This window comes from Sorex araneus, chromosome 6, assembly GCF_027595985.1.
Source record: "Sorex araneus isolate mSorAra2 chromosome 6, mSorAra2.pri, whole genome shotgun sequence".
NCBI lineage: Eukaryota > Metazoa > Chordata > Mammalia > Eulipotyphla > Soricidae > Sorex > Sorex araneus.
In genome coordinates this window covers 112,128,495-112,141,559 of record NC_073307.1, presented here as the reverse complement: position 1 = coordinate 112,141,559, position 13,065 = coordinate 112,128,495, and the positions used below count along the sequence as shown (strand labels likewise).

Below are 13,065 nucleotides of genomic sequence, written 5' to 3'. Positions count from 1 at the left end.
CAGTCAGAATTTCATTTTAGAAGGTTGCTCCGACTTCAGAACAAGCATTGTGTTGGGGAGTGTGGGAGGTGCCATGTGCAGAGAGGAGCTTGGAGGCTCCTGCCAGAGTCCTGGTGAATGGGGGCAGCCTTGGACTGGATCTCTTTTTGGAAGTTTTCAGGTTTGGGTGCTGATTGATGAGGGTTATGCATGAGAAACAGACCTTTTAGCAACAGGAATCCCTGTGGAATGCAAACATCCATGGTACTGAGAGCAGAGGAGGGAAGTACAGAAAGTATAACAGATGGAAAGCCCTTTATAAACAGGAGATTTCACAAGTTTCCTGGGGAGTATCAGTGATGCTTCCAGCAGCACGCACACTCTGACTGTCTGCTTTGGGTCTCAGCAGCAAGCTCCGAGCCATGTGTGATTGGGCCCCTAATGGCTGGCTGTCAGTACTGAAACCTGAAGTTGCCACCAAAGGAAACCTAATTCAGTGGCTCTTGTGTTATTGTCCCACAGATGGTTTGTGAACCATCTGGCTAAGGATTTAGGGAATGAGTGACCATGAATATTCTGATTCTATTGACATTTTTGAGCACCCACAGAATAGTGGATGATGATAGTGTTAAGAGGGTGCACAGTCCTGACTCAAAGTGCTTCAATCTGAGGGGAGGGCTAAGCAGTGTCACCAGTACTGTGACAGAAGTAGGCAGACTCTCCAGGGAGAGTAGGGCTCAATGAGACAGTATGGATGGATTAAAAAAAAACAGTGATAGTTGGGACTTACATAGTGGATGAATATTGTTCAGATGCTCTTTCTCACTCACTGCTTTTCCAAGCTCTCCTTCAGCCCAAAGGTGTCCCATCAGAGCACTTTTAAGCCTATAAGTGACTTTTGACAGTCTTTGTCTATACTCCTGAAGACTATAGTAAAAGAAAAATATATAGTATTCCAAGACATATGACATACATTTAAAATAAAAGCAATGGGATAGGACTGTAGCTCAGTGGTAGAGTAGGAGCCAAGTATTTATAAAGTCCTGGGTTCAACCACTGAAAAAAAGAAAGGAAAGGAGAGGACAGAAGAAGAGAAAGAGAGAAAGAAGGAAGGGAGGGAGGGACAAAGGAAGGAAGGAAGGAAGGAAGGAAGGAAGGAAGGAAGGAAGGAAGGAAGGAAGGAAGGAAGGAAGGAAGGAAGGAAGGAAGGAAGGAAGGAAGAATGGAAGGAAGGAAAAGAAAAAAAATTAAAAAAAAAGAAAAAGAGAAGGAAGGAAGGAAAAGGAAGGAAGGGAAAGAAAGGAAGAGAAGGAAGGAAAGATAATTTTTTTTTGACTATGAAATACCTTGATTGCATTTTGGATTATTTGTTTTAGATGGATTTCTAAACAAATTTTAAAAAACATGGATTTCTGGATACTTCAATTCTAGCTCAGGAGAAAGGAATATATAACTCACTTAAAGCAAATTATTATTATTATTATTTTTGGTTTTTGGGCCACACCCGGCAATGCACAGGGGTTACTCCTGGCTCATGCACTCAGGAATTACTCCTGGCGATGCTCAGGGGACCATATGGGATGCTGGGAATTGAACCCGGGTCGGCCGCGTGCAAGGCAAACGCCCTACCCGCTGTGCTATTGCTCCAGCCCCAAAGCAAATTATTTTTGACCAAGTCATTGATAGTCCGTTTGATGATTAATAATGCTCAATTCCTTGTGTTACTGAGAGCATTATTGTTCTATCCTTGAAAAAATACTTATGACTTTGATGTGTCACACCTTTATCTTACCTCAGTTCTAATTTATATTATTAGGCCTTTCCACATATGGAAAAAAACAGTTACATTTTGGCCTTTAAAAATTCTGCTTTGCTTATTTTCTTGTAAGATCTGTATTTTTAAAAGTATTTTATTAATTTACACGGATTTCTCATATACATCTATATATGGAATATTTTCTGGTTACACTATTTTGGCTGACTGGAAAACTTAAAAATTCTTTGACCACAAATACTTAGAAATTTCTGCTGGATAACACATAGCAAATATTTGTCTAAAAGAATAGCTGAATCCACAAGAAAGGGAATTGAAATACTCAGATACGAGAAAAGAAAAGAGAACTGAAACCAAGCTGATCATGCATCTTCCTTAGGGACAAAAGTCAGCCCTCATTTTCTGGGCACTGGGATTTTGCACTCACTTGCATTCTGAATTGAGGCCTTGGCAAAGAGTTGCCTCTGAGATTCCCACAGAAGCTGATGTTCCAAAGAACATACCTTTAGACTTAACCTGAACCTGGCAAAAAATTATCATCAACCCAGAGTAGAGCATGTCAAGAAAATTTGTCTGTTTTGAGCTAGTAGGAAAAGATGTATCTTCCTTCCTTGGAGGAAAAGTACCTGACCCCAAAACACATGCCCTTACAAAAGCAGTGATGTAATACTCGAGACTCTGAACAGAACATGACTATGGTGCCTGCAGGAACTGTCCCAGAGGCAAACATAAGCCACTGTGGACAGACAATCCTTCCACCCAGAAGATGCATGATTCCTTTCCACAAAGCCTCCCTGACAAAGAGTTCACATTATAGAATTATAAAGCACATAAAAGAAAAAAATCCCTTTGAGCAATAATCATCTCATAACCAGACATTAAGATTATGTTTTATAATTGGAGGTGGCTGAGAGATAATAAAGTGAATAGGGAGCTTGCCTTGCACATGGCAGATCAGGGTTCTATTCTTGATATCCTACAGGGTCCTCCAAACACTATCAGGAGTGACCTTCCTGAGTGCAGAGCCAGGAATAATTCCCGAGAATCACTGGGTGTATCCTGAAAACAGCAGCAGCAACAACAAAAAAGACAGATAATAAGACAGATACCTTTTTTTAAAGGAGATGTTTAGAATTGTCTAGAGGCATGGAGGAATAAGAAAGCAAGAACACAGTTATTACAAAGGAATAAAATAGAGCTAAAAATGAGGAAATTTAAAGTTTAGTCACTTATGTGCGGTAGTTACTATAGTCACGGGTCTTCCTCAGTATTTCAGATCACCCCCTTCTGGGAACTCATCCTTGTGTTTGTGCTGGCTTTTATTTTCTTGAAGTTAAATGAGGCCGTGTGACATAGAAAATAAACCATGAGCATGAGAACAGGTGTTCTTTGAGCTGGATCCTTTATAAAACTCCGGTAAAATGTGCCCAATGATTTATCCATACTGATGTTGCAATCCCAGCTGCTGCAGAGTAGAAGCCCCACAAGACTGCGGCATTCTGTATGAGGAAATGCACAACAGAGCCTAAAATTCACAAGCAAATGGATAAGTTGGATAAGAAAAACATATCTTTTTGGTATAATTCACTAAAAGTTTAAGAGTGTTTATTATTAATACAAAAAAACACACCCCAGCTTATTCTAATAAACACAACTTTTAAATAATACTAAAAATAATTGAGGAAGCAGTCAGCCAAAAGGTAGATTTGAAGAAGTTACCCAAAATTTACTTTGAAGTAAAAATGTATTAGACTATAAAAGAAATGTTATTAAGTGTGTAATATGGAGTGCAGAATGAGAAAATTCTGAATATGGATTCAGAGATCCATAAGAAAGAGTGGTAGAGAAGAAATATTCAAGTGGATTTATCAGAATTTGAGAATTTTTTTTAGAATTTAAGACATCAATCTTTGATGTAAAATACAAGCAGGAGAAAAAAAAAACACATCAAAGAAAAACCACAGAATGCAAAGACGAAGTGAAAAAATCTTAAAAATAACCAGAGAAATCCTAAAAATTTGTACAAAGGAATTTCAGTTCTCAATAACAATAATAGAACCAGAAGACATATAAACAACCACTTAAAAGGACTAAGAAAAATAACCATTGATCTAGAGACAATATCACCATCTAAACAATAAAACATCATATGAGAGTAAGACCCAGGTAAAAACATTTTGAGACAATAGACACTCACGTGTCTACTCACACTTCTATTACCAGAAGAACAACTAAAAGATGTACTTCTGTTTAGAGAACAAAAAATTGAGATTAAATAAAGGAGTAGGATGCAAGAAGGAATGCTGAGTTATATATGTATATGTTTATACATATACATATCAAAAGAAGGATGACACAGGATGATCTCACTTATCTATGGTATATAGAAAACTGGACAAGGAAATGTTATGTAATTAAGGGAATACCTCAGATCACCCTTGACTCCAGAGTATAAGGAAGGAGAAGGACTGAGAAGAAAAGAGATCAAGGGAATGGGGGAAGGGGGAAAGAAGGGGAAGGAAAAAGATGAGAAAGGAAAGTAGTCAGGGAGCAGGCGTCAGGGGCCTCAGGTATACCAGTGATGTGGGAGAGTGGTAGAGCTCTAGACCCAAAGCACAGACTCAACAACACATGAGATCTAAACCACAGCCACTCAACTTAGAAATGTGCCTGTCAAGATGCAGGTAGGGCTTCTGGGGAGGGAGCATGGGAACACTGATGGAGAGAATCTGACATTGGTAGTGGCACTGGTGCTGAAATATATGTCTAAGACTCAACTTTGAAAATCAATAACTTTGTAAATCATGGTTCTTTAAATCTAAAAAATTAAAAAGATATAAGTGCATGTAAATCTAAATAAGTGTTAACTATATGACACAGCAATTTTGATGAGAAATTTGGGATTATAAAAATAAAGTGAGTAAAAAAATACTGAACATACAAGATTTGAGGGAGTTCCTTTAAGGCTTAATTAAAAAAAAGAGAGATAATCATTAATTTAAATTTTTTATATTGTTTTCAATCTTTTAAATCAAGCCACCATGGATTACATAGTTACTCATAATTAGGTTTCAGGTGTACAATGTTTCAACACTGATCCTTCCGCTTTCACTTCCCTCCACCATGTTTCCCCCTCCCACCCCTGTTTGCTTTCTACCCACCAGTCCACATCTATGACAGGCACATTTTATAACCTTTGGCACTGTGGATTATGGTCCTCCTACTGATAAAGTTTCATACATACACTTTGCCACTTTTCAGCACATCCTGCCTCTCAGTTGAACACTTTTCTCCACCATTGTTGCAGTGTTCTATCCACCTATCCCACTTCCCCATTTCTGCTTCCTACTGGAAACCAGCTCTCATGTTCTTTGTTTCTATTGTCTAGAACCATTTGTTATTTCTCTGCTATGTTTCTTTATATCCATAAACATATGAGAGAGGGTCTAGAGCCCACATCGGTGAAGGGGTCTGTCTTGCACGCAGCTGAACTGGGTTTGATCTCCAATTGATTAAAAACTTAAAAGCTCATAATATATTAAAACTGTAAGGGGGTACATGAAAGATCACAAGTAAATGATATAACTTCTAAACTGGTGGTTATAACAAAAGTTAAAAAAACAGATAAAATTTAAAACACAAAATAAGATGGTAAAAATAAATACAAATAATTCATGATCATAAGAAATAGAAACAGCTAAAACTTCTTGGTTATAGAAAACTCAACTACCCTCTTTTTAGGAGATTAGATACAGGGGGTATAAGTAGGCTATAATGGATATATATGTATATGTATATACATAAATACATTCAGGATATAATTGGATGTGAGAGACAAATACACAGGCTAGTTAATTTTGATCAAGCTGAATCTAACTGAATTGAGTTTTCAAAAATGCACTTATTAAGGTTCCTGGTGGCAGAGTTATTCAGGTATGGTGTCAAGCATTTTATAAGCATTATTTGATCTAAGTTATGTACTGAAGGGAAAATTCTCATTTCCTCTGTTCCAAATTATTTTGTAAGTGACATATTAAATGATTGCCACCAAGTTTCTATTTTTCGTTGACAATGCACCTTTCTGGTTCATCGTTTTTTATGATTCTACATACCTTGAATGAACAAAAAACAATGCAATAAGCCTTGGTACTGCTACAAGTAATTTTCATATTTTATTTTAGGATACAGTATTCAGAGATGGTAGTGATCTCCAGTGGAGATCAGAGGCCAAGCCTGGAGCTTCTCAATGTTCCAAGGGGTATTGGGGAAAAGATAAAGGTCCATCTCTGCAAATGATTGCCCCCAAATATCCAACAGAATTACTTGGAACACCTGGGTCTGTGGGCCATCCCTTGTGGACAACTTCCGGCCTTGCAACCTTAGCATTGTTTTTGCCTGTCTGTTTCCTGCTGGAGTCTAACCTGAAATTTTACCTGCATTCTCTTCTGTTTTCTCTGCTGCAGAAGATGGGGTCCCACGCACAGCACGATCCATGTCCCTCACACTGGGAAAGGTAGGCATGTTAAAGTAACACCTGAATTTTCAGAGGGAGTGTGTCAGAAATTTCCACTGTCACCCAGGAAGTCATTTATTCTTGAATCTGTAGGAACCAGATAAATCTGTATTCTTGAATCTGTTGGATAGGCTCTAACGCATTGGCTCACGTTGCAACCTTCCTTGTTCATGGCTTCCCTGACGGTTCCATCTTTAAATAAACTCGAAATGATAAAATCCTTAGCATTGCCCTAACTTCCATATACTATTCCTGATATTACCTAGGATATAGATATTTCTGTTCTATCTCTCCAAGATCTAAGGAGCTAAAATAGGAGGAAACAGGAAATCCCCCACCACTGACAGAAAATTTGAACCAATTTTGGTCACTCTCTCCATACTGACCCCCAAGATCATTACCACTCCAAAGTCAAACAAATAAGAGGTGTTATGATAATATTAGAAACTAATAGACCTTTTCCAAGTCTTTATAAACGACAGGTGCTCCTCCCTTGTGATGATGAGTATGGCCACTTCTCTTCTCACAGAACATGCCTCGCCGGAGGGTCAGTGTTGCTGTGGTTCCCAAGTTCAATGCCCTGAATCTTCCAGGCCAGTCTTCCACTGCATCACCCATCCCCTCCTTACCAGCCCTGGTGAGTATGATGAAATTCCCTTTGCAGCTCTATTTGCCCTTTCACTCAGGCTCTCCATTACAGGGTGGCCTAGATAAGGACAGAGTTAATAACAAGAAGAAATTCCCACCATAGATTCTGGACCATGCACTCAAAAACTCTCGACATAGACCAGTTCCACTGCTCTGAGAAGACTGAGTATCTTGAACAAGGTGCTAAGGGCTCAGTATTCCTTGCAAAGGAATATAATTTTTATAAAACCATTCCACCAGAAGGTATATTTTTCTTCCCACTCTGCAGTTTAAATAGCTGATGTTGGTATTGTATAGTAAGTGGTAAAGTTGACTTTTGAACCATAGAATATCTGATTCCAGAGTTTAAATTCTTTCTTTGGTGGGGGGAGGGGCACACAGTGGTCCTTGGGGGACCATGTGGTACCAAGGACTTAATACGGGGTTAAATTTGCTAAATGCAAAGCATCCACTTATGTTCTTTGAGCTATCAGCTGATCTGCAGACAGTAAATTCTTAAATCCATTGTTCGTCTGCCTCAATTAATTACACACTGTTTATAACAATGTAAAACTGAAAAATTCTAGAATTCCCATTTAAGAGATAGATTTAATAAATTTGGGATTTCCCTTAGAGGTTTCTATGCAGTTAATAAAAATAATTAGAGAGGCCAGGGAGCTATTACAAAGGTTAAGATACTTTCCTAGCAGCAGCTGTGGCCTCAGTCTTAGTTTGCATACTGGCATTGCATATGGTCCCCTGAGCACCACCAGCTGTTACCCATAAGCACCACTGGAAGTGGTCCCAAAGTGAGAAAGTAAGAGAATATAAATCTGTATTTATTGACACAAAAGACTATAATTTATTATAAATAAAATCATTTAAAGTGATATATGAAATATATAATATAGACTGTATATATACAATGTATATTAATACTATATTATACATAATGTAGACTGTTTATAATTTTTGTATTTTTCTATGTGTAGACAAATTCTTGAAGAATGCATGTAAAAACTCTTAACAATGATTATCTCTGGGCATGGTAGAGCCACAGATATCTTAATTTTCTTCTTGATTTCTTTTAGTGCTCTATTAATAATGTATTACTACAACTGGAGCAATAGTACAGTGGGGAGGGCATTTGTTTAGCATGCAGCTGATCCAGATTTGATCCCCAGCATCCTATATGGTCCCCTGGGCACCACCAAAAGCAATTCCTAAGGGAAGAACCAGGAGTAACCCCTGAAAATTGCCAGGTGTGACCCAAAAAGGAGAAAAATATAAAAGAATGTGTTACTAATAATGCTAACCCTATGTTTCAAATTCAGAAAATGTTTTTCAAAACGGTTTAGCAAAGACAGTCCGTTTATGAGGAAATACCTACCACATTCCAGACATCAGTGAATCTAGCTAATCCTATCCAAAACTCTTCTAACTCTTACTCAGTTGTTTTTCTCTATTCCCAATCCCTGATTAGCACTGCTCAGTAAGAAAACTATCTAATTGTGTAAGCAAAGGAAAAGTGTATTTAAGTTCTACTTTTTTGAGGGGAAGGGAACACCTGGTGGTACACAGGGCTTACTCCTGGTTCTGTGCCCAGGAATCACTCCTGGCAAGTTTTGAGGACTGTATGGGGTGTCAGAGATCAAACACAGGTCAACCACATGTAAGGCAAACACCCTACTCACTGTATTATTTCTCAATCCCCTTAAGCTCTACTTTTATGCTACTTTAATAGAATATTTCAGTTCTTCTATGAAATCAACATAAACTTCCTAATTGTCCAGTAAAACAAAACAGTTGTGGGGGGGTGGGTGGGAACATTTAAAGGAGTTTAGAGAAGGCTAGTTAGTACACTTTAATAAATCATACTATTAAGTACATAAACATGTTTCCAAAGGCATATTCCTGGTAACTGGCATATATATTAAAATCACACAGAGCACTTCCAAAACATCCTATGCCAAGACCCCACTTTAAGATTCTAGATTAGCACAGTTATTTATTTATTTGCTATGCCACAGATTGAACCCAGGGTTTCAAATATTCAAGGCATATTCTTAACCACTGAGCCCCTGAATTAGTGCTTTAAAAGAATTCTTTTCCAGAGGCTGGGGTTATATAGAGCATTTACCTTGCAGGAGTGAGGTCCTGGATTCCATTCTTGGCACATCCCTCCGTACCTCCCCGCCCCCCAAAAGGAAATACCTCTCTTGTAATTCTAACACACAACCAGAGTTGAGAATCATTGTTTAAGCTAAATCTTTCACAATAAAAAAACAGGGTAAACTTTGTGAATTTATCATAAAGAAATTCTGATGGCTTTAATTTCAATGACAGGCACCTGCTGAGAATGATTTGTGCTTGGAGCTATCCATCCAGGCTGATAATGGACTTGCATGAATCCATTCCAGGGATTCATGGCAGGACTTTCTTTGGTCAAAGACATTTATTTTTCCCCATCAAAATCAGTAAACAGGAACAGAGAAAAAGTGTTGGCGACCTTCTAGGATGGAATCTCATAAAGTAAACTCTTTTTGCTCAAGGAAATTTAGAAAAGAGAAGAAAAAAGGTGCAAGTTGAGCGTGCCCCAGAAAGAAAGGAGGATGGGGAAAGCTGGATGGATTGGTCATTCCCTGGACCCAGATGAAGCTGAGAACACATGGGCAGGGGAGGGAAAATAAAGGAACAAAGGCAGCCTCTCCCCAACACCATCAGAGCTCCAAGCAGTTCTGGCTTCTTCCTTCCATAGTGGATCCTCAATTCTCTGTCTCCTGTTTTCCATTCAGTCAGAATCACCCAATGCGAAAGGCAACCTTCCCGTCACCTCAACACTGCCTGCACTTTTGGAAAAGTAAGTTTTCAATTTTCCTCTTAACATTGGGCATCTCTGAAAACACTTTCCCCAACATCCTCCCATCCTCATCCTACACATTCGATAACAAGAATATTGACTACTAGCAGTAAATGAGTGGGACTCTGCGACTTAGAAAAAATTTGGAAGTAGCTTGCAAAATTTCTGGTCTAGAAACATGCTGTGTCTGAGTGTATCTCCAACTAAAAAGAGGCCAGAGGTGATGAAGCCTTCTGTGTTGATTGTAACTTTTGACTAGAAAGCACCAACTCATAAGAGCTTCAGTAGTAAATCCAGACTTAGGGCCACTCCAGATTGGTACAATAGGATGCCATACTGGTCTCTCTGAAATCTCACATCTGCCCAATTTCTGTGTTGAATTCCCCAGGAGACTTATAAGAAAACAATATGATAAGTTCCAGGTCTTCCATCAAGACATGGCACTAACTAGATGAAGAAAGGGACTATTTCTCATATACTTCTTTTCTAGGTGTGAACCTAGAAATTATTCCTCCATCTTCTTTTGTATCTTACTGGCAAATTTCTAAACCAATCACAGACTTGAAAGCACGATTGTTATCACAGACTTAAAAACAGAGATGGGTAGAGAGACTCAGTTTCCCATGAAACAAAATCATTCTATGATTAATCCTGAACACAATGATTGTTTTGTTTCTTTGGTTTGCATCTTGGGTTTGAGTGCCAGATCTTGGCAGTGCTTGTGTGTTACTACTGACCCTGTGTTCTGCTCCTGGTGGAGTTCAGGGGACAATGTGGTATGAGGATCAAATTCAGGCCTTCGACATGCAAAGTATGTGCTCCACGCTCTTGCACAATCTCCCTGACCCCACTCATGCACCTAACTTCCTTAGGCATCTAGGCAATTTGCAAGTCTTTTCATCCTAAGCCAGAGCAAGTCAAGCTGTTTCTACACACTCAGAGGAGTTTATACCTTAGTTTTCAAATTCTTTCATTTGTTTGCTCTAAGACACCTGGATCACAGCTGTCACTTCTCAAAACTTTCCCCTTGTGTTTTTCCTTTCTTAGAACATACACCTCTATTCTTCCTTCTTCCTTGCTTTGATACAGATTTAATCCTTCATTTTTCATTTCTGTCCTATTAGAATCATTTGACTCCATCTGGCCAGAAAATGTCTGCATTAGACCTCTTTTCTACAAAAGACAAGTTCCCAAGCTCTCCACCTTACCAAACCTATTTTTTTCTCACTGTTCTGTGCCCAGTTGTCTTGAAGTTTACTCAACAATTCCTTGCTGTGAAACCATACATCACAGATACTTACAGGTCCTTTCTGTTTATAGGCCTGATTTTATGTCTGATTTCTATGTTATCTTAATAATTGCAAGGAAATTATAAAGACATGACAATCTAACAACTCTGTGTAAGTAATTCAGGTTATAGAACCTTAGAAAATCTCCTGGACCGCAGTGTCTAGCCAATGGTCTCTGACCCAACCCAGAAATTGTTGTTTGATGCCCTGAGTAAAAGTGCATTAAAATTTTCCCTTTCATCTCTGCTTTTGAGGAACACTACCTTCTCTGTTAGGGCCACTGATAAGGCCCTGATTCACATTTGTCATTTAATAGAACCAGTAATTGCAAAAGATCTAGATTCCCTTTCTTCCAACACACTCCCGATTGAACAGGACCTGAACTCTATAACACTCATGCTCAGTTCACTTGGCAGTTTCTCTCTGAGGCAGAGGGAGTCATCAAGAACCTGAGTTTTCCTTGATAGGAGAGACTGAGGTACAAAATTTGGAAAAGTAAGCAGTAGTTCTGTGTCGATAGTAGCAATGTGTGAAGATAAACAGACATATCAAAATCCCAAGAGTTTAGAAGCTTAGAGAGAGTGGGTAGAGTCCAAAAGGTCAGAGTGAGGATTGAGACAGGGCAGGCCAGAAACTCCAGGAAGGTGTCCATAGCTCACTCTTATGGGCTTCTCAGAAGGGTCTCCATGATACATTCTCTAACTATAATGGGATCCCTGTTGGGAACACAATCCTCCTTTAAAGATAGCTGAAGATAATTAGAGGAATCTAGAGAATATCATGGTGAATAAAGTCAGCCAGGAGAGGGACAGACACATAATGATCTCTTTTATCTGTGAGATATAAAGAAATAGTAAAGTAATAACAAATGGCCAAAGGCAACAGATCCTTAGAACTGGAACAGAACTGAGTCTGGTGGGTGGCACTTAGGGAGTGTGCAGGAGGAGGGAAGTGGATATTCTGGTGGTGGGAGTTGTATTGGAAGATGTATGCCTGAAACTCTATCATTAACTGTATTGTAAATCACTATGCCTCAACAAAAAATTGGTCAGTGGGGGATATAACTGCAGAAAGATAGGAAATATTCACATATAACCCAGCAAAAGGGTTTTTCTATTTGGTTCTCCTTTCTTCCAAAGGGAGAAGTCTTTGAGATCAGAAAGTATGGAATATTTACAGCTTAATAATAACGATAAGTGTAGCACTGTAGCACTGCCATCCCATTGTTCATCGATTTTTTTGAGCGGGCACCAGTAACATCTCTATTGTGAGACTTGTTACTGTTTTTGGCATATCGAATACGTCATGGATAGCTTGCCAGGCTCTGCTGTGCAGGCGGGATACTCTTGGTAACTTGCTGGGCTCTCCGAGAGCGACGGAAGAATCAAACCTGGGTCAGCCACCTGAAAGGCAAATGCCCTACCTGCTCCAGTCCAATAATGAAAATTACTATTATTTATTGCTTACTATACGCCAAGTGCTGCTCTGATTAATTGCTTTATATTAATGATATAATTTCATTCTTACAATAATTCCATGAAACAGGTCTACTATTAATATCTCTATCTTTAAAAGGTAGACAGTGAAGCTCAAAAAATCAATCACTTGCTTGAGATTACAGTTAGTTGGTAGAAAAGTTGGTCACACTCTTAACCCCTTAACAGGTCTTCCAAAGGTAATAACAGAAATTTAGTATAACTGGTAAAAAAATGAAGCATCTACTTTTGAAGAGACCTTTTTGTAAACTACTGTGAAAGAGTTTAGTAACTTGCTGGATGTGGAGTGGGAAGCTGATGTGATGGGGCAGAGATACATAGAGCCGAATCACTGAGAAATCAGCAAAGCCATGGATGTGGATGATGCTCAGGATTAGTTTCATAAGAGAAACTTTTATGTCATACAATTCAGGGAAATATTCAGTATAATATCTTTAAAAAAACAAATTTTCATATACTTTTGAAGAAGCCAGGGTAAATTGCTAAAAGATTTCATATAATGTCATATATTATAGAAGGCAAGTCTC

The 13,065-nt window shown here is 38.7% G+C and overlaps 1 protein-coding gene across 4 annotated transcripts in view; it reads left to right on the top strand.

The window, feature by feature from the left end:
- IRAG1 (inositol 1,4,5-triphosphate receptor associated 1) overlaps positions 1–13,065 on the top strand; it is a 141,282-nt gene that overhangs the window by 114,946 nt on the left and 13,271 nt on the right. For all 4 annotated transcript variants that reach the window (XM_055142788.1, XM_055142789.1, XM_055142790.1 and 1 more), the window contains 3 exons: positions 6,217–6,266; positions 6,796–6,903; positions 9,689–9,753. In XM_055142788.1, the coding sequence (XP_054998763.1) occupies positions 6,217–6,266; positions 6,796–6,903; positions 9,689–9,753 (223 nt within the window). The remainder of the gene's footprint in view (positions 1–6,216; positions 6,267–6,795; positions 6,904–9,688; positions 9,754–13,065) is intronic.